The sequence below is a fragment of the Pinus tabuliformis genome, chromosome Q, assembly GCF_031772625.1.
Source record: "Pinus tabuliformis cultivar Carrire ecotype Pingquan chromosome Q, CPIR1, whole genome shotgun sequence".
In the NCBI taxonomy this organism is placed as follows: Eukaryota; Viridiplantae; Streptophyta; class Pinopsida; order Pinales; family Pinaceae; genus Pinus; species Pinus tabuliformis.
In genome coordinates this window covers 494,608,939-494,627,781 of record NC_142296.1, presented here as the reverse complement: position 1 = coordinate 494,627,781, position 18,843 = coordinate 494,608,939, and the positions used below count along the sequence as shown (strand labels likewise).

General features: G+C 34.1%; 1 protein-coding gene and 1 long non-coding RNA gene across 2 annotated transcripts; both read right to left on the bottom strand.

Annotated features, from left to right (window-relative positions):
* Positions 1-1,843: 1,843 nt before the first annotated feature.
* LOC149220326 (putative galacturonosyltransferase 7) lies at positions 1,844-5,663 on the bottom strand. Its single transcript, XM_089387051.1, has 7 exons — positions 5,552-5,663; positions 4,378-4,409; positions 3,989-4,053; positions 2,918-3,073; positions 2,436-2,793; positions 2,281-2,322; positions 1,844-2,122 (listed from the first exon to the last, which is right to left on the bottom strand). The coding sequence occupies exons 1-7, from the start codon at positions 5,661-5,663 to the stop codon at positions 1,844-1,846; spliced, it is 1,044 nt and encodes a 347-aa protein (XP_089243177.1).
* Positions 3,111-3,630, bottom strand: LOC149220327 (uncharacterized). The gene is made up of 3 exons (XR_016248750.1): positions 3,521-3,630; positions 3,280-3,304; positions 3,111-3,163 (listed from the first exon to the last, which is right to left on the bottom strand). It is a non-coding gene; the product is annotated as an uncharacterized LOC149220327 (long non-coding RNA).
* Positions 5,664-18,843: the final 13,180 nt, after the last annotated feature.

Genomic DNA, 18,843 nt, shown 5'->3' with positions numbered 1-18,843 from the left:
ATGGGCCATGGTATAGTTATGTCCCTTTGAAATAAATTGCTGCGAATATTCCTAACGTGTCCTATTAAAACATATGCTCCGAATATTCAACTATCCAAGTGAAGCCTTATCCGGATTTGTTTCTATCCATTCCACACCATGAATACTTAATGCGTAAGTATTCATGCGTAAGGGTGGCATCGTGGTGTTAAAATAATAATAATAATGTATCTTTCTAAATATCCTCACATCTCATTGTAAACGTCGTCAACTTTGGCACAATGTGATGGACTGACCAGAGCGTAACCATTATTTTTGAGAAACATCACACTTATAAATTACTTTAGTGTTAAATTAGGTCACCTTGTCACATCAAGTTTATTGCATGTATCTATGTATATATTAACAAATTTCTTATCTCCGTTCTTATTATTATCATGGGTATATTATTATTTATTATTATTTGATTTTAAAGTCACATACAATTTTTTTATATTTTTTTATATATTAAATTAGTGTATGAGACTTTTTATATATGCATTATATGTGTATATTTTAAATATATCATTATTACTACTAAATTGAGATTGACAAATATTTGTAGTAAAGTTAATTAAAAACAAGGAGCCACTGCCATGGCGGTAGTCCCTGCCGAGGTGTGCAGGGAAGTGCAGAACTTGGAAAAGTTGGGCAGCGGAAATTGTTCCAAGTCTGAAAAGGATGGGAGGCAGAGGTCAAGGAATAAATGGAGTGAACCACAAATAAGTAATTCATATAAGTCGCTGAAGGCGGGCAGGTACTCTCAGCTGTAAATGTTGGCTCGTTGCATTACAAAAACAGTAGTGAAACTGATGACAGCATAAGCTCACGATACCTATGATCATTTTGACATTTACAGTAATAAAATGCCAGGGCCCTTCTGGACTCTCCTTCCTGCCCTTTGGAACTTGCTGCAAAGATTTTGAGATAGCTATAAAGATATACATAATCAACAAGAAGAACTTACTGGGAAGATTCAGCCCACGGATAAAGCAAAAGAAGCCATATTATTAACCTGATATGCAACTGCAAGAGAGCGAAGTCCCCCATTTTCTTCCAGCGGGGTACATAGGTACTCAATTTGAATTTACAGGGTTTTTTTTTTTCAGAGAAAACCAGATTTTTGCAGGTCAAAATGGATATAAAATGTTAAAACTTGGCAGTTTTTTATATATTTTGGAGTGCCATCCGCTAAAATTTGGGGGATCTGTTCAACTGTCTCCAAAACTCGTTCCCTCAATCCCCAAATGGGAATGAAACATAACATAGATAAATATTCAAAACCCTATATTTATATTGTTGCCAAGTAATTATGTCATTTAGGCAATTTTCACACCATTTTTAGAAGTTGATTGGAATGCAGGCCCTGTTGGAAGAATGAACTCGAAATACAGAAAGCTAGTTACCCTGTACTGTTTGAGACTATTCTAAGTAGAAAAAGAATCAAATAATTGATCAGAGTACGTCTCGAGTCCTTAAAATTATGATTCTCCTCTATCATCTATATTGTATAAGTTACCTATGACTAGGCCAATATCAGAAAATTAACAGCACTCTAATCATAGATTCAATAAGATTCAAAACCATAGGAGCCTAAAAGGACACGATTCATGAATTGGAATAGCTTCCAGAATTGGAAGCCCCTACTAAATGATATTACAATCTTGAATAAAAGAATAATTTTGTTTCAAAGGTTTAGCCCATGAGCCAATACACATCCATGCTTGCTTCCAATAAGGCTTTTGCAAAACCACGTCGATCCATTCCATGGCATCACACACCGCTATGCCTTTACAAATCTGCCACTTTGAGATATATCACAGCATCATCCATTGACATTGCACTCAAGCATGAATTGACCCTCTTGTTTTAAATACTTAGCGCAATATGGCTTGTATTTATTAATACCTATCTCTAACCACGGCTTCAAGTTGCCATTAAAATGCAAAACATGAGATTTTTCTATATCAAGCTGATCAATTCCAAAGTCATGCCCTAAACCAACTGAAAGCCAAGAGTCTTGCAGGCGATGGGTCATATTGTAGAATGTAATCAGACTTGCAGGCAATGTCCCAAATCTCCACGGAATATTATACCTATTTTGCTGTGGAACAGGGAAAAAGCAAGATTAGTAGATATTTAGAAATCGATATACTTCAACTTGTGAACATGAAGCACCATGCAGTACAATTCATAGACTTGTTCAAGTGCTTCTTCAGAATATTCAGTTTAAAACATAAAGAAAATTTACCATCTTTAGTTTTGTCTATCTGTAATCAAATGAAATACATGCTTCTCTAGCTTCTGCAATGATAATGAAGAACAACACACAGTGAGAGCTCTGACAGAAGCTACGATCCCATATATTTTAGAACCAAAGATGAAACCATAGATAAGCCAAGAAACTAAGGTTTTACCTTGGCATGAACAAGAGTAGAATTAATAACCACAGATGCTGCGAGGATATTAGTAGAGTAAATGACATAATGATAAAGACTTGAATCTTCCAAGTTCTTGGTCAATGGTAATTCGATGTTGCTTTGATAAGTTTGAAAATATTCCACAGTCAATCTCATTGAAAGGCAATGAAGAGTTTTTGGCATTGTTTGGACAACAAGTTGGTAGAGGAAGACACTTTGTTTTCTGTGAAAATGAGCTTCATCCTCAGTAAGGTCTAAGATTTGTCCCAAGTTTTTTACCACATTATTGCAATTAACAGGGTAAGTTTTTGCTTTTGCTAGAACTCCTTCCATAATCTTTGCCTTCTTCCATGCCCTGCATAAACAAACCCACTCAAAATCACAATGCAAGTTCAGAAGCTGACAAAAATCTGCTATATGAGTTGAAGAGTAAGGATAATTACTAAAAGTTCTATTTAAGAATATGACAAGGAATTGACCTCTCTGGCAGATAAGCATCTGCAGTTGCCTCACTTAGCATATGTTCAATATCTTGGATATGCTTCCTTAGCTCCTGTTGGATTTTCTCATGATTGCGGTGTTTTATAATGCTTGGATAATAAGCTCTTGCAAGAAAGATCTGATTTTTCAACAGTCTCACGGTTGAAGAATTAAAATATCTTATATTTCTACCTTCTTTTCTGCTCTGCTTTCTGGCAATGAAACACCAGGTTTCTCTGACAATCCTGTGTTTCTTGCAAAATTCCAACTCAATTCAGATCAAGTGTTCCTATCAAGTAACCTAATCTCAAAATTTTAGTGTTCTTAAAATCATTTTGTGTCAAAGCTCATAGAATCTTACGTGTGTACCTCCTGAGATTGGATGCCTGGTTAATAATTTATCCAGATTTCCATGTGTCGTGCCAGAGAAGATGTAACCAGTGTTGAAGTCAGTATCTTTGGCAACTATATATGGCTTTGTCTAGGAAATAATAGCCTAAAACCATTCATTGGAATGATATAAAAATCTGTGGGCAATCATTAAGGAAAGTACAAAGGATGGTACATTAATAAAAGTAAAGCAAGATAGTTTTTTTGCGTACATTCGTTGCAGAAAAATTTGAGGTCTTTGTTACAACTTCATCTTTGGAAACCTTTGATAGTTCAGACCCCAATTTGTTTAGATCATCCAGATGCTTAGAAAGATTTGTCTGCAAAGTGGAGACAACAAAAGCTGGCTTTAATCAGAATATTCATTTTAAAATTTATAATTTAAAAGCCCAGTAATATCAAAATCCATCTCTTTCACAGATCACTGACGTCAACAAACCAACATACTATGGAAACAACGATATATTATTTAATAAAGCAGTGAAAATTTTACAAAAGAACTATGGTAGTTATGAGATGGGTTGTATTTCTGATGGGGTCAGTGCCATATTGTGCAAGTACATTGTATAACATGGATTCATTAGAATTTGATCTTCTTACCACCAACTGGCAAAAGGCACCAAAGAAAATTGTATTTAATACATACCCACTACATCTTGGTGAAATCTTATGTAATAAACCTTACTTCTGTTTGTTGTGAAGCATCATCGTGTTTAGACAGACTGACAATCCTGGTAAAATCTGTCTGGTTCTGAACACACCAAATGTAGCAAGTAAAACGTTAGAAAACTTTCATGACATCACTACAGAATTCACTACATACACGACTTGCACAGAAGAACAAGAAGGAAAACTGAGTAAGTTATTGACTTTGGATGTCATTCGTTCAAATTCTTAATGTGAAGTTAACAATATATTGATGTTACACAAGTTAACAGAATGTATACCTGATCCAACTCCTATTCCATATCATTACTAAACAACGAAGATTATTATGACTATCGAAAAATTAGGTATGTTATAAACTACCCTCAATTGTGAAACCAAAACCAAATCAGGGTATTCTCACCAGCGTTGGAGGGACTTCATCATTGATATAGCCTGCAAGAGAAACATACAACAGGTTACAGAACAACCAAATGACTTCTTTGATGTTGAAGAGATAAAGAGGATTCAAAATTTCAAAATAAGATCAAGCTGCTCAAAGGTACTCTATCACATGCAAGTTCCTCATCGCAAAGGGTTTCTAGTGGCTATTGAAGATGCCAAATTAAGCAATCCTACTACTGGTTAGTAGTTGTCAGCGCCTAGTCACCACTAAACCAAACTTACTCTATACTTCCATAAAAAACGAATCCTCGTTCAGACTCACAAGACAGAACTATCATTATCAAATGACACAAGGTTGCACCAAGATGGGAATGACACAATGGGCATCAGATTGGGGACTGCTACTTTCTCTCTGGCTCAGTTCTACTCAATAATTTTAGGAGCTTTAAAGGAGGGCAACTTTTAAGAGTTCAGAAGAATAACTGTAAAACTAAGAAATTGTTCAGTTAGTATGCTCCTCAAGAAGCTGCATTTGGCATTTTTGTAAATATAATGAAAAAAACCCACAAACCTATTGATGAAATCCTTCAATGCACCCGACAGGAATTGAAGTGCACTGGCATCTGTGTCTAAGCTCTAAGAAAATAGTCTTAGGATTCCGTGTGGGTTTTCCAAGGAAGATGCATTCCATTTCACTATCCAAACATCAGGGTTTAAGGCCTCGCTGTTTTGAACCCCTAATCCTGTGTTCTCTAATCTTTGGCATCTAATGTGCCCAAATCCGACAGCGTTAAACTGTATCTGCCCTCAAACCCCAGACTCACCCTAAGTAGCTAAACATGACAATGCAGAAGGAGAGATCAAAACCCTGAGCGTACAAACTCATAAAGTTCTGAAATAAGCCTCGCACTGCCTGCTTTTCAATCAGATCTAATACAAACATTGCCCCAAAATATTCCACAGTGCTGAGGATCTAGGCAATCATCAAATGCCCATTGTCTTAGTATACAACAAAGGGGCAAAATGGTGCAAAAAAATGCAAACAACCCACTACAAATTCCAGCAACGGGTTTCATAAAAACCTTTAAGTCCCCTTGCCCAAGTACTCCAAAGCCAACTTCTCCATACACGACATTCTGTGTGAAGGGGGCTTCAAATCATATAAAAAATGAAATGGGTTCAGATAAACTTACTGCTCTGAAATCCAACATTGATTCTGAGCAAGAATACCCATGGAACAAGCATGGATAGAAGCACCAAAAACAACACTATTCCATATCTCTTCCATCCATTCTTCATATACATAATTTCCTGCAGAAAACGCTAATTAACGGGTGTTATACGCCCTCCGTGTTTGCACCATCAGATGTGGAGGTTCAATACCCATAAACTTATTAGTGGCTGAACAGAGATTTATGACCAAATCAGCAAATGACTTCAGCTTCGGTACTATCAAAATCTCAGAAGAGCTCCCACTTCCTCAGCCTCGTTAATTCAGTAAACTCTAAGAGAAATTTGCAGCAGACACAAATTTAAACCATACATAAACATTAAAAAGCTTTCCCTTAGACAAAATCCAATGAAAAATCCAGATATAAGTTATTTAAATGGATGTTATTTAACTGTTCCAAGCTTTTGACTTACATATAATCAAAATTTGTCAAAACACTAAAACATAATATACAACTCAAAACAACTGCAAGATTTGTAAGAAATAAACAACGTTTACTGAAATTTTTGTGATCTCATTATGGTTTGAAGCCTAAAGTTACATCAGATATTATAAAATATCACAATATACCATAAGATAGTTTATATATAAGTTATTCTGAAAAATTTCTGATCTCAGAATGGTTGGAAGCTTGAACTTACATGGGACGCTATAAAATATCCTATCAAATTCACGACGAATCCCCACCAAACTGTACCAAAAATGTAACCTGTTACTCTTTGCATTCGGTGCATGAGGCAGACAGAATGGTAAGCCTTGGGTAGATATTGAAATAAGAATATTAGGAGCAGCATTGTCATAATATAAGTGATTTCTCCGCTTTTTATAAGGTCTGGCACAACCAACCAGAACACCAACTGCACAAATAAATAGGCATTCAGTAGCAATAGGAATTAGAATATGATAAAGTCTATGTAGGATTTATGGAAAAGATTAAATAATTATAATAAAAAACTCTTTATACTTCAAGATAAGTTCATCTTTGCTTTCACCTAAAAAGATATCTCGATCTCTATATTTAAATAAAAATCAGAGAATCTAAGAATCTAGAAATATGTAAATGCAAAGAGTGTCAATCCAAATGCTCTAAGAATTTAGTAAACTGCCAATCAACATCCAACTGCTGTAGGACTTTAGTAAAATGTCAATCAACACCGAGCTGCTGTAAGAATTTAGAAAAATGTCAATCAACAGCCACCTGTGGAAGTGGCAGTATGACAAATATATCAAACCAAAAGCCTATGAGAGAACGCAAGTAATGGAGAACAATTAAACGAGCATCCCAAACAAGTTTCCCAGAGCCCACTACAAGTGATTCCTTTGACACATATGCAAGCCTGAGCTGCAACCAAATATGCCATAAATGCAAGGCATCACTGGTAGAACGCAGAACAGTCACGAGAACATCGAACTTTCCATCTAGGTAGATGCACATTAGGTCTTTACTAATGGATAGAACATAAAAGAAAAGGGGGTCAATTGCCAATCCAATGGCACACATAGGAAGAATAATTATGTTCCATCTCTGGATGGCTTTGCTTCTTGGGTCCAATACTATTCCAAATATCCATTTATCTCTCTTCCTTGAGTGCAGGAATGGCTGATGAACTTGCGATTCGGTTGGAAAAACAGAGGAAGCTGCATTGGCTTCCCAGTGGAGATGGTTGCTCTTATTACAGCTAATGGAATGGAAAGCTAGAGTTTCTATCTGGGTGCAAGCAAAACACTCCTCTGCTGATACTCTATAACTATTTTTCAATCAAGCAGACTAGAACATTGAATATAGGAATTTAGATTACTCACCTTGCATCTATACTCTTCAAAAAGGATGTCATGCTTCTGGTTGTTATACCATTCTATGACATAACGGTTATTGCAGTGAATAAATTTGCAAGCCAAAAGACCAGGTGGAATCTCAGTCCTGAATCAACACAGAGGAAAAGGATTTAGGATTATATAGCAATCTTGCAAATCAAAGCATTGCGGCCTTTCCTTTATATTCAGGTTTAAACACACAGGAAAAGGATTTAGGATTATGTAACACGTTGTACTTGATGCAGTTATGCGGATCACTCGAGATTTAGTGCAAATGTAGTTAATGCAGGTAGGGCACCAGCGTGAGAGGAATCTGAGAAATCTGTTGAAGTTAACTAGAGAAATGTATATCAGTCATTCTCTACATCACTACTCAGCTGGACGTTTGCAAATTCTGTGGAAGTTACCAGAAATGTATATTGGCCATTCTCTCCTTCGTGCTTTGTAGATTGGAAACCATGTGACCACTCTTCAGATTGTAAATTGGAAACCATGTCAGCACTCTTCAGATCTATGGCATATTCAGATGGTGTCTGGGATAAATTCTTTCCTGGTAGTGCTACCAGATTTTACGCAAAGCAGTCACCCTGTAGCATTCGCTTTGAAAATATAACTCTACGTTTGACTTTGGATCACATGTGTTTAATAACATGCAAAAAATTTAAGCAAATTGTACAGTTAACAATAAACAGAAACATAGGTAAAATAAAATAATACCAAATGCAATACAAACTTCTGTGGTGCCTTGAGGGCAATGTACGCAGTTGTCCGCTGATTAGCAAAGCTCTCTTATCATAGCTAGTTATCAATAGATTTTGTATAGCACTATGCCATAATTCCATCTTCAAACAACATATATTCATTTTAAAGTCCATATAGTTTGGTGCTATTTATAAAGTTTACCTGGTATGGTAACATATTGCTTCTAAGTAGTTTGCAGTACTTAATTTAATAGAGGAAAGTGCTATAGTACAACAAATTAAATAAATTATTAATAATTAATAGATCTATACAGGGAAAATAAATTATTAATACTTAATAGATCTATCCTAGGTATGGATTATTTAGGTTTAGCTATTAAAGCATATATTAAGGTATTGATACTTTGATATATTTAGCTACTAAATCAGCTATTGATACTTGGGACATCTATGCATTTCGATTTTGTAGTGAGATGAACGTACCATTACAACAGTTCACCAGGGTTCCAATTCCCTATAATGCAACCCAACGTGTATAACAGAGTAGCAAAGAGAGAGGAGGCTAGGTTGAAAGTGCTAAATAGTTTGGTGGAATCTGGCGGTTAAGCCCATGGAAGTTCATTTTTGCAATGTAGCATTTCAGTGTATGTATATGAAACTAGGGAAAATTGGGAAAAAAAACAAATAAGAGATGCCACCTCCAAGTCTTCATAGCTTTCAGGCATAACATAGGAAGAAACAGAAATGAGTAACCGATTCAATATACAATTTGTCATTTAACTTCACTGGATAATAATCACCATGTTTAATCAATCTATGGAACCTTTGGTGTTCGCATTCAGCAGCCGTAGATACAAAATTATTGCTCATCTGATGTTGCATTTGCTGTATTCAACGATATAATTTAAACCAAACATGGTACTTTTTAAGATGGAGCAAAAATATAAATACAAAATGTGGCAAGACAATGTCTGATTGTCAAGCTTCAAGCATTTTGTAGAATGCGTTCCATTTGAAATACAGGACAGAAACAGAAACAGTACAAACACACATGCATAAAGACTTTCCAGCCTTCTTTCCTGAACCGTTACCTACATTACCCAAGAAACAAAAAATAACATAGCTTTTAGGCATAACATAGGAAGAAACAGAAATGAGTAACCGATTCAATATACAATTTGTCATTTAACTTGAGTGGATAATAAGCACCATGTTTAATCAATCTATGGAACCTTTGGTGTTCGCATTCAGCAGTCGTAGATACAAAATTATTGCTCATCTGATGTTGCATTTGCTGTATTCAACGATATAATTTAAACCAAACATGGTACTTTTTAAGATGGAGCAAAAATATAAATACAAAAGGTGGCAAGACAATGTCTGATTGTCAAGCTTCAAGCATGTTGCAGAATGCCTTCCATTTGAAATATAGGACAGAAACAGAAACAGTACAAACACACATGCATAAAGACTTTCCATCCTTCTTTCCTGAACCGTTGCGTACATGAAGGCCGCCATGTTCCTGGATTTTGTAATCTGTATAACAAATAGTTAGTTATAATAAAATGATAACATTGTGAATTGAAAAGAGGACATATTTGAGACAAAAGATGTTAAGGCATATGTTGATGTACCTTCCATTTGTTAGTTGACATGTAATAGCTCACTATCTTCATTGAGTGTGAACTTGCTCTGAATTTTGAAGTCACGTAACATGTAAACAGTGGTAGCTTTCTGTTGCAAATATCCCTCATATGATATTGCTTTTAAATCAGGAAGTAAGTCATGTAATAAGGGCTGCCTGATAATGCACTGGACAAAGTTATTTGTAATGCATTCTATTACAACATTTATACAATGCTTGTAGATGAAAGGGCAATTATCATTGCATTGTGAACAGAAAATTGTTCCATTGGCTATCGCTATGGATGAATTCACTGGGGAATTACAAATTGCACAAACAGGTTCAAAAGGAGTTGAATATGGCTTTGTTGCCATCAGAATACCTTCGACCTGTTTATAAAATATTCAAATGTTAATTTACATTATTACATGGCAAATGCAAAGGTACTAAAAACACTATTATTGTTATACTTACAGCATAGGTAGATGTAGTTAGTTTTCTGAGATTGTTCAGTGCATCTGTGTTAAGTTCAGTCATGAACGTTGACTTTGATGCCCTGAATATTGTTTCTTTTGTGTTTACCTTTTTTGTTAAATTTTTGAAAAGGATGAGGGGGAAGTCTCCTTTCTGCAATTGTTTTTCCATTGAAAGGAAAAATTGTTCATATGTGTCAAACAGTTGCAACTGCAAAAGAGAAATTGTTATCTATTGAAAAATACGAAAAGTAATATGCAAATACATTGTTCGTATGTGTTGAAAAATTGCAAGTGCAAGAGACAAATTACAATAACTATAGACAAATTACAATAACTATATATTGAAGTGATGCATGTTATCTACTGAAAATTAGGAATAAGTAACATGCGAATACATACAGTTGCATTGTCATTTTCAGAATCTCCATCTTTGATATGGAGTATGTAATGCAATCCAACCCGTTTGGCAAGTGTAACGGCTGCAACGATTGTGCCAATTGGGTACATTTCTTTTTTGTTTGCAAATTGACTAATGGTTGTATTGGGAATGAAGCAATATTCTTTGCAAACTTCAGGTACAGTTTCTATGATACTTGATTCATTAAGCAAAATTATTTTGTCACAGTCACCGCGATCATAAACAGTTTTAGGCAATATCCTGAAATTTGTAATTGAGATGCTATTGCCTTGCAAAATCTTTTGTTCATGTCGCTCCACTAAATGTGCAGGTACAGTTAACGTTATAGTCATCATTCCTTGAGCATCTGTTAAATCAGCTCGTAATATTTGACGTGATTTGTTTGCTTTATCAAGGAATGCAGTATAGACAACCATTCTGTCTCCACAAATAGTAGCCCAATTTTACGACTATTCAGATCTTCAATTGATACTTTAATTGGCAGTATCTGTTTTTGCCTATTAAAATTGCTTAGTTAGAAATTGCTATAAACATTTCTACAATGCTATGTTTCTCCTAAAAACTGAATAAGTATAAATAGATTAGAGTGTTGTGTTTCATATGCATACCTTTTTGATGTATCATTTTGTACATTTGTTGAATCAAGTTTTGTTGTGATTGTTTCACTTGGACTAACACAAGTAAATGCACATTTCAATATGATGTGGATATTATCACATGTATTTTGTGATAAGCAATCAATAAAGAAATTGTGATATGTAACCTGTACATGTCTTCTTGCTGCATTGTTTGGGGGGACTTACTACTAGTGCTTTCTTCACTCGTCCAAGATTTTCTAATTTATATACATTTAAATATACATATGTAAAAAGAGAAGGCATATATAATAAACATTAATATTTTAAATAGAAAATAGCATATTTGTATAGTTGTCATACACATACCTTTTCAAAACAAGTGGTTGGCTTGCCTTTTCTAATTGAGTTATGCGCTCTATTTCTTCAATTGTTTGTTTTCCTTTTTCAGGATTTATGCTATGTTATAGAATAGCAACATATATTTAGTTCAATTTGAAAGAGCATATAGAAGTAAAGAGTGAACAAGAACATTAAAACCATAGAACCATACATATGTAAAAATAGAATGCATATATAGTAAACATTAATATTCTAAATACAAATTGGCATATTTGTATAGTTGTCATAGACATACCTTAGTAAACATTAATATTCTAAATACAAATTAGCATATTTGTATAGTTGTCATAGACATACCTTTGCAAAACAAGTGGTTGGGTTGCCCTTTCTAATTGGGTTATGCATTCTATTTCTTCAATTGTTTCTTTTCCTCTTTGAAGATTTATGCTATGTTATAGAATACTAAGATATATTTAGTGCAAATTAGAAGTAAAAAGTGAACAAGAACACTAAAACCATAGAACCATACATATGTAAAATTAGAATGCATATATAGTAAACATTAATATTCTAAATACAAATTAGCATATTTGTGTAGTTCTCGTAGACATACCTTTGCAAAACAAGCGGTTGGCTTGCCCTTTCTAATTGGGTTATGCATTCTATTTCTTCAATTGTTTCTTTTCCTCTTTCAAGATTTATGCTATGTTATAGAATAGTAAGACATATTTAGTGCAAATTAAAAGAACATATAAAAGTAAAAGTTGAACAAGAACAAAAGATCCATAGGAAAGGAAAGGCAAGAAGAATATACTCTGTTTGTTTATGTTCCATGTTGTTGTTCTTTTTTCTTGGTTGTTCTGTTCAATTGAAAAAGGTTTTACTAGCAGAATCTGCATTCACAAATAGATGAGGTCATATATGCAAATTTATGATAGGATGCTTGTGTTGGTTAATTGAAAAGGGTGTCTTTGGCATAATTTGCATTGATGAATACACGACCTCATATATGTAAATGTACGATAGAATGCATAGTATGTATGATGTTATCATTTGGTTTAGTACAAAAAGAATATTGTAATATGCTTTAGTAAAATAGAAATGGTAAAAACAATGAGGTATTGCAAAAATGTCAAAATTTGCAATTTTGTAAACTGTTTCATGTGTATATCATAGTTGAAGGACAAGAGATATTGTATCATGGTCAGACCAATATGTATCCAATATGAAAATTCTATATTTTATATTAGCTAGATTTGCCCAAACATGGTCAATGAATGATTTATGCATGGTATTAGTTTTGTCAATAAGGAAATGAAGATTGTAGTTTTCCATGTAGGTTTCTAGCTGCTTTGTTTTTTGATTGCAATGTACCATATCAATATTGAAGTCCCCTAATATAACTATGATATTGTTTAGATCTAAGTGGCATAAAGCTTTTGCAATGACATTGAAAATATTGTTTAGATTTGCATGTGGCGATGCATATATATTGAGTATTGCAATTTGTAATGCATGAACTTTTATTTTTGCGAGCAATGCTTCTACAAAGTGCTCTTCAAAATGGGTATGTTCAAGGATAATGATATTTTTCTTTATCAATATCATTACTCCATGCTTAATGCAACTTGAGATGCAATTGAAAATTTTGAAATATTCATTTTCCATACACAATGACATATGTGTTTCTTGTAAACATAAGATATCAGATTGCATTATGTCATAATCATTGCATACGTCAGTAAGATGTGCATGAAGATTACGAGTGTTCAATGAAAGAATAAAGATGGATCGCAATGATTGTATTGATGAAGAGTCATATTCTAATTGCCATTTTGCAGTGGTTTGCAAACGTTGCATTTCACAATTTACTTTTTGCTTAACCTTAAAATTATTGTGTTTAAGAGGATTAAGCAAATACAATGATTCTATGTTTCTGACACGTGATAGTGCTGTGTATACTAGGCCATGCACTTGTACTCCAATAGGGTCGAATGCAAGCCTATCCAAGGTTAAGCCTTGTGATCTATGTATTTTGTGTGCACATGCAAGTTGAATTGGAAATTGTTTCCGTATTTTCAATTGGGCCATCTTTGATGTCATAGGCATTGCTTTTGATATTCGCAGTATTGGTGTCCAATCATGTGCTATGTCTAAAGTATACAAATGAGCTAGTTTTCTAGATTGTCGGTGACCAATATTAGGGTCATGGAACTTAATCCATAGAACATCGACCTTATCTGTATGGGTATATGCTTTAACTATTCCATCTGCACCATTCACTAGCCCATCTGGTGCATCATAATTGCAAGCATACATTTCAACTAACATGTTCAACTTTATCAGAAGGTGCGAAGGCAAAATAGCTGTATGTTGATGGGTTGGGAAATTGCCGTTATTCTCCTCATTTTCATCAATTGCATTAATTAAAATTTCTTTGCCAGGCATCAGCATTAACATTTTCTTGTTATGCATTGCAACATCTTTGTTTTTGTAAAATAAATAGGGAAATGTCGGATCATTTGGTACAGGGCGCATGCAACTTGTATTCATATATGTTATATCATCAGATGTTTGACAATTTGTTCGCATTCTATTTAACACTGATATGAATCTCTTATTTGTTTGTCGCATAGTCATATGCAATTGGAAGCACTTGACATTATCCTTCCAGAAATCATGTGTTATTGTTTGATTGTTGATTCTTGGTTGTTCAAAAATAAGAGAGTCTTGAATAGGTTGTGCTTGATAAAAATCACCAGAAAATATGATGTCAATGTTCCCAAAGTATTTGGTTTGGACATGTTTTATGTTTCTGAATCTACTGTCAATAAAATATAAGAAGCGACTACCAATCATCGAGATCTCATCTATGAAAGCTAGTTGCAATTCTTGATATAGCTTTGATAAGTTGTCCAATACTTCTTTGCTGAGTGAGAACAGTTGAGACTTGTTAAAAGGCATTAGCAATGTAGAATGGATTGTTGTTCCACCTGCATTATATGAAGCTTTTCCTGTGTATGCTGATATTAAATCTTTTGGTTTCATAGGATCAGTTGTGTTTTGTGAATCATAAATTCGTATAAGCATTTGGAAAATTGCTTTCACTGTGAGTGTTTTACCTATGCCTGCTCTGCCTGTAATAAAAAGGTAAATTGGTTCCTTGGGGTTTTTTTTTTTTAATTGCAACGTCTTTTACAATTGCTTGTTGCTCTTTGTTCAAGATTCTTCTAAGTTTGTAATACTCATTGTTCTCCATTAAAAATGGATGGGCAGTAATTTGAAATCCAAGATTGATTTTTTTCTTCATTTCAAATTGTTTTGGAAATTGCAAGTCCGATTGCAAATCATATTCCTCATAATGGGAACTGTTCTCTTGGTTTCGCATATTCATTTGGTTAGTATTCAAAGAACTAATTTTCTCATTTGTTGCAGTCTCTAAATCACCCCATGTTGGATTGACGTTATATGTAAATTTGGCTTCATTGGCTTGAATTGTTTTTTCATGTAATGTATATGCAGAGAGCCATGTAGACAATTCTTGTTTCAATGTATTTTCACAATTTTCAAATGGCATATATAATAATAATTTCTCTCGGCAGAGGTTTTCAATATCATTGTGTTTGTTATATTTGACAAATCGTATAACATTTGGTTTTTTCCTTTTAGATATGGGTGTGCCATCTTTCTTGTAATTTGATACAAATTCTGCAAGGCAGATTTTGCTAATGGAACTTGGTCGTCCAATGTAGTAGTCAATAATGGAATGGCACATAACATCTTCTGAATCATCAGGTTCTTGTTTCAAAAGAATAGGCGATTTAAGCATAAATGTGCGTTCATCAACTGGAGATGTGTTTACAGATATACATTCCCTTTAACTACAACTCAATGGCAATGAAAGTGCTATATGCACTGCTTGTTGAGCTAACATTTGCTGTAGATTGAGTAATGTATTTCCAAGTTTACGAATCATTTGCATAGCATCAATTTCATCTTTCTGATGCTCTTTGCGTATTCTTCTAAATGCATTTTTCATAGACTTGTCAATTTTGGTCATATATGAACTACAATATGATGCTGCGGCATATGCATTTAGCACAAATTGTGCATCTGTATTTGCATTCCATAAAGTAGGCATAGCCTTTGCAAAACTGTTATTCCAAATGTGAGAAGGTTTTCATTTCAGGAAAATTGTTGGTTGCTTTATTGTATGTTGTAATAGTTCTATGTACTCACTTTCTAGTAGTCCTATTTCTAGGAGGAAATTGTCATGGGTTATTGAATCATTGTAGTTTGTTTGCTCCAAGAATGCGAAAAGTGATATTGATTTCTCTACGATTTTTTTTATTTTGTGCATTGGTTGGCTCGATGATCATTGTTGATTTCATTGGTGGCATGGGGAAGTTGTATCTGCAGTTTGAATTTTTTCACTTCTTACAACTTCTTGTATGGTGATGCTTATGCAATTTAGCAACATCTGGGTCCAAATGATCTGTATTACAAGTTATGTAATTGTCAAGAAACTTCTCAATTTCTGAATTGCTTTGTTTTCCATATATTGGAGCATTCTCTATCCATAACAGTCCATGTTCATGTTCAGTTCCTCTATTTTGGAATTCTGTTACGAAATAGTAATTAGATATTTTTCCAAAGAATGTAGTATCATGACATATCAATCGCTTTACAGCATTAATTCTATGTCTATAGTACTGGCTACATGTGACTGGATATTTTCTTATAAGGTAGTCAATGTCATCATCTTCTAATATATCAATAGCATTTTTATTTGCTTTATTTCTAAACAATGTGACGAGTGTATCTACTAATGGTTTCCATCGATGTTCTGCACTTGTAAATGTAACAAAGAAAGTTGGAGGCCCCAATTGTCGTATCATTGCAAATATGTTTTTCTTAATTTGTTCCAAATGATCAGAAGATATGCGAATGTTTTTGAAATCTATGTATCCAATATCAGATTTCAATAACTTTTCCAAATTTGCTCGATACTTGACATCTTTTGCTAATATTTTCCTGCCTTTTAGTTGTCCTTTTCTTATTCATACCCATATGCAAGAAAGCACTTTATCAATTATTATTCGCATTTTCTTGAAAAACAAATTTGTTGTATGATATGAGAAGTCACCACTTGCTTGTAACAATTCCCATTGTACAATTTTTTGGTAACTAAACCTATTTGTGATGTCATGATCACGTGCGTCGCCATAAAATAATGTTGGAAAGTTCATTTCTTCTGCATATTTGTCCTTGAAAATGCCTAGTGGTCGTTGTCCTTCAGCAGGTGCCAATTCAATAATCTTGTCTTGCAAATCGTAGATGCGTTGTGACTCTATTAATCCATGCACCAATGTTTCAGTAGGTGTTTCGTTATTTGCATCACTGTCTGTATCACTTTCATTGTCGCTGTTTGAATTTTGTACAATGTATTCATTATTCTCTTGTAAAACATGGGCCCAATTCTCATTTATACAAATGTTCTCAGCTTTATAAAGACTTCTAGAACATAGTTCGTTCAATGCTTTCATGACAATAATTGGACGTACTTTACCTGTTTGGTATGCATTTTTGTATTGCAATCGTCTTTTTAATGCAACTGCAATTGTCATTGTATCACTTAGATATTGTGGCAATGCTTTTTACACAACGTCCATATGAACTGGTACATTGATAATTGATCCTATTAAACCAATTTGTGATCGCATATATCCCCATTGTCTGATTTGTGCAAATGCAATTCTCAATGACACAAGTCTTTCTTCTAGATCTGAAAGTGTATTTACAGTTGGCAATGGAATGTTACGTCTTATTTGTTCAGGTGTTGCAAATTGTGGTAGCTTTCCATTCTTGAGTGCTTTTTTGCAAAGAACACATATGTTTTCATTGCTGAAGGTCCTATTGTTCAATGTCAAATTCATATGCTTTTCTTGCAATTCTATACTAAAGATTCTAATATTTTTTGCAAAATGCAATCTGGTACAAACTGCACATGTATTCCTAGGCGTGTCTTTGAATTTTTCCATATAAATCTGTACTGCATTTTTCTTGCTTGTAATTCTTGACTTCTTATTAGAAAATGCTTTTTTGCATATGTCATTGCATTTGCGTTTTGTACGTATGAATTGATTTAGTTTGTGATAATTGAGCCTACGATGCTTAGTTGGCTGCATTTGTTCTAAATGAGATGCTATCTCAAATGCAATATTATTGTTAAAATGTACTTGAGATATACATTGTTGTTTTTCTAGTATATGCTTATGATGCAATTGATTACAATCCTCTTTTGCTTCCATGTGCACTTGTTGAGAATTGTGAACATATTTTTGTATCATTGCGTGGTAGTGAATATGTGATGTATCTGTCCTGAATGACATGATGTTAACAATATGATTGCATGTCGAATAGGCAGAACTGTAACTGACAAAGTTATTAGCAACAGAGGACCATACCTGGATATTGACTTTGAATATCACAGATATCCATTGCAAACAGAATGGTCCGCCTTCTACCTGTCCTTTCTCATATGGCATTGCCATATTTATGAGATATTGTTGCCAGTTGTTATTCATTGCATAGTGTATCACATCAACTACTAGGTATTGTTCTAAACAATGTAATGCATCTCGATTCTTATGCATAAGTGCATTGCAAAAAGATTGCACAATGTAAAGTCGCAAACACTCTGCATCGAATTCTATTGCTACTAAATAGCAAATTGCATTAAAGAGACTGTCACCACAATTAGATGTCATTTGCTTTGCGATTGTTAATTCATTTAAAAGCATATTATCTGCAATATGCATCCAGTGGCTTTCAATATCTTTGCAAATAGGTGACAGGTAGATATTAGACTGGCTGCAAATGCATATTGGAAACTTTTGGTAAACCAATGGTTCATAATGACCACTAACAGGATTTGCATCATGAAAGAGAATGCAATATGGAATTGCATTTTCATGTTGATTAAAAAGCAAATATCTTGTTTTTCTTGTCAATGACCAAACTGCAATTGATATATCTAGCCATTTAGCTAACCAACGTATGCAAAAGGTATCACCCCATAAACCTCGGTCAGACTCCTTTATATTTGTAGATGCAGAACAACGCATTTTATGAAGATATGTACCAATATCATTAACACCATGTAACTCGTATAGGAATTCAGGTGCTAGTTCATACTCATATGACTCTATTGCTTCAACATCATTGTTGTTTAAGCAAAAAATAAAGTGTTCTATTAACCCATTTCGCAGTTCATTTGAAGTATAACGAAAATGTAGAAGCA

Excerpts from the sequence above, each read along its gene's own strand:
- LOC149220326 (XM_089387051.1), bottom strand. The coding sequence starts at position 5,663 with ATGTATATGAAGAATGGATGGAAGAGATATGGAATAGTGTTGTTTTTG. Across the intron at positions 4,054-4,377 it reads ATGAAGTCCCTCCAACGCTG|ACAGATTTTACCAGGATTGT; the intron begins GTGAGAATACCC and ends GTTCAGAACCAG. Across the intron at positions 2,323-2,435 it reads CTACTCTTGTTCATGCCAAG|AAGCTAGAGAAGCATGTATT; the intron begins GTAAAACCTTAG and ends TTATCATTGCAG.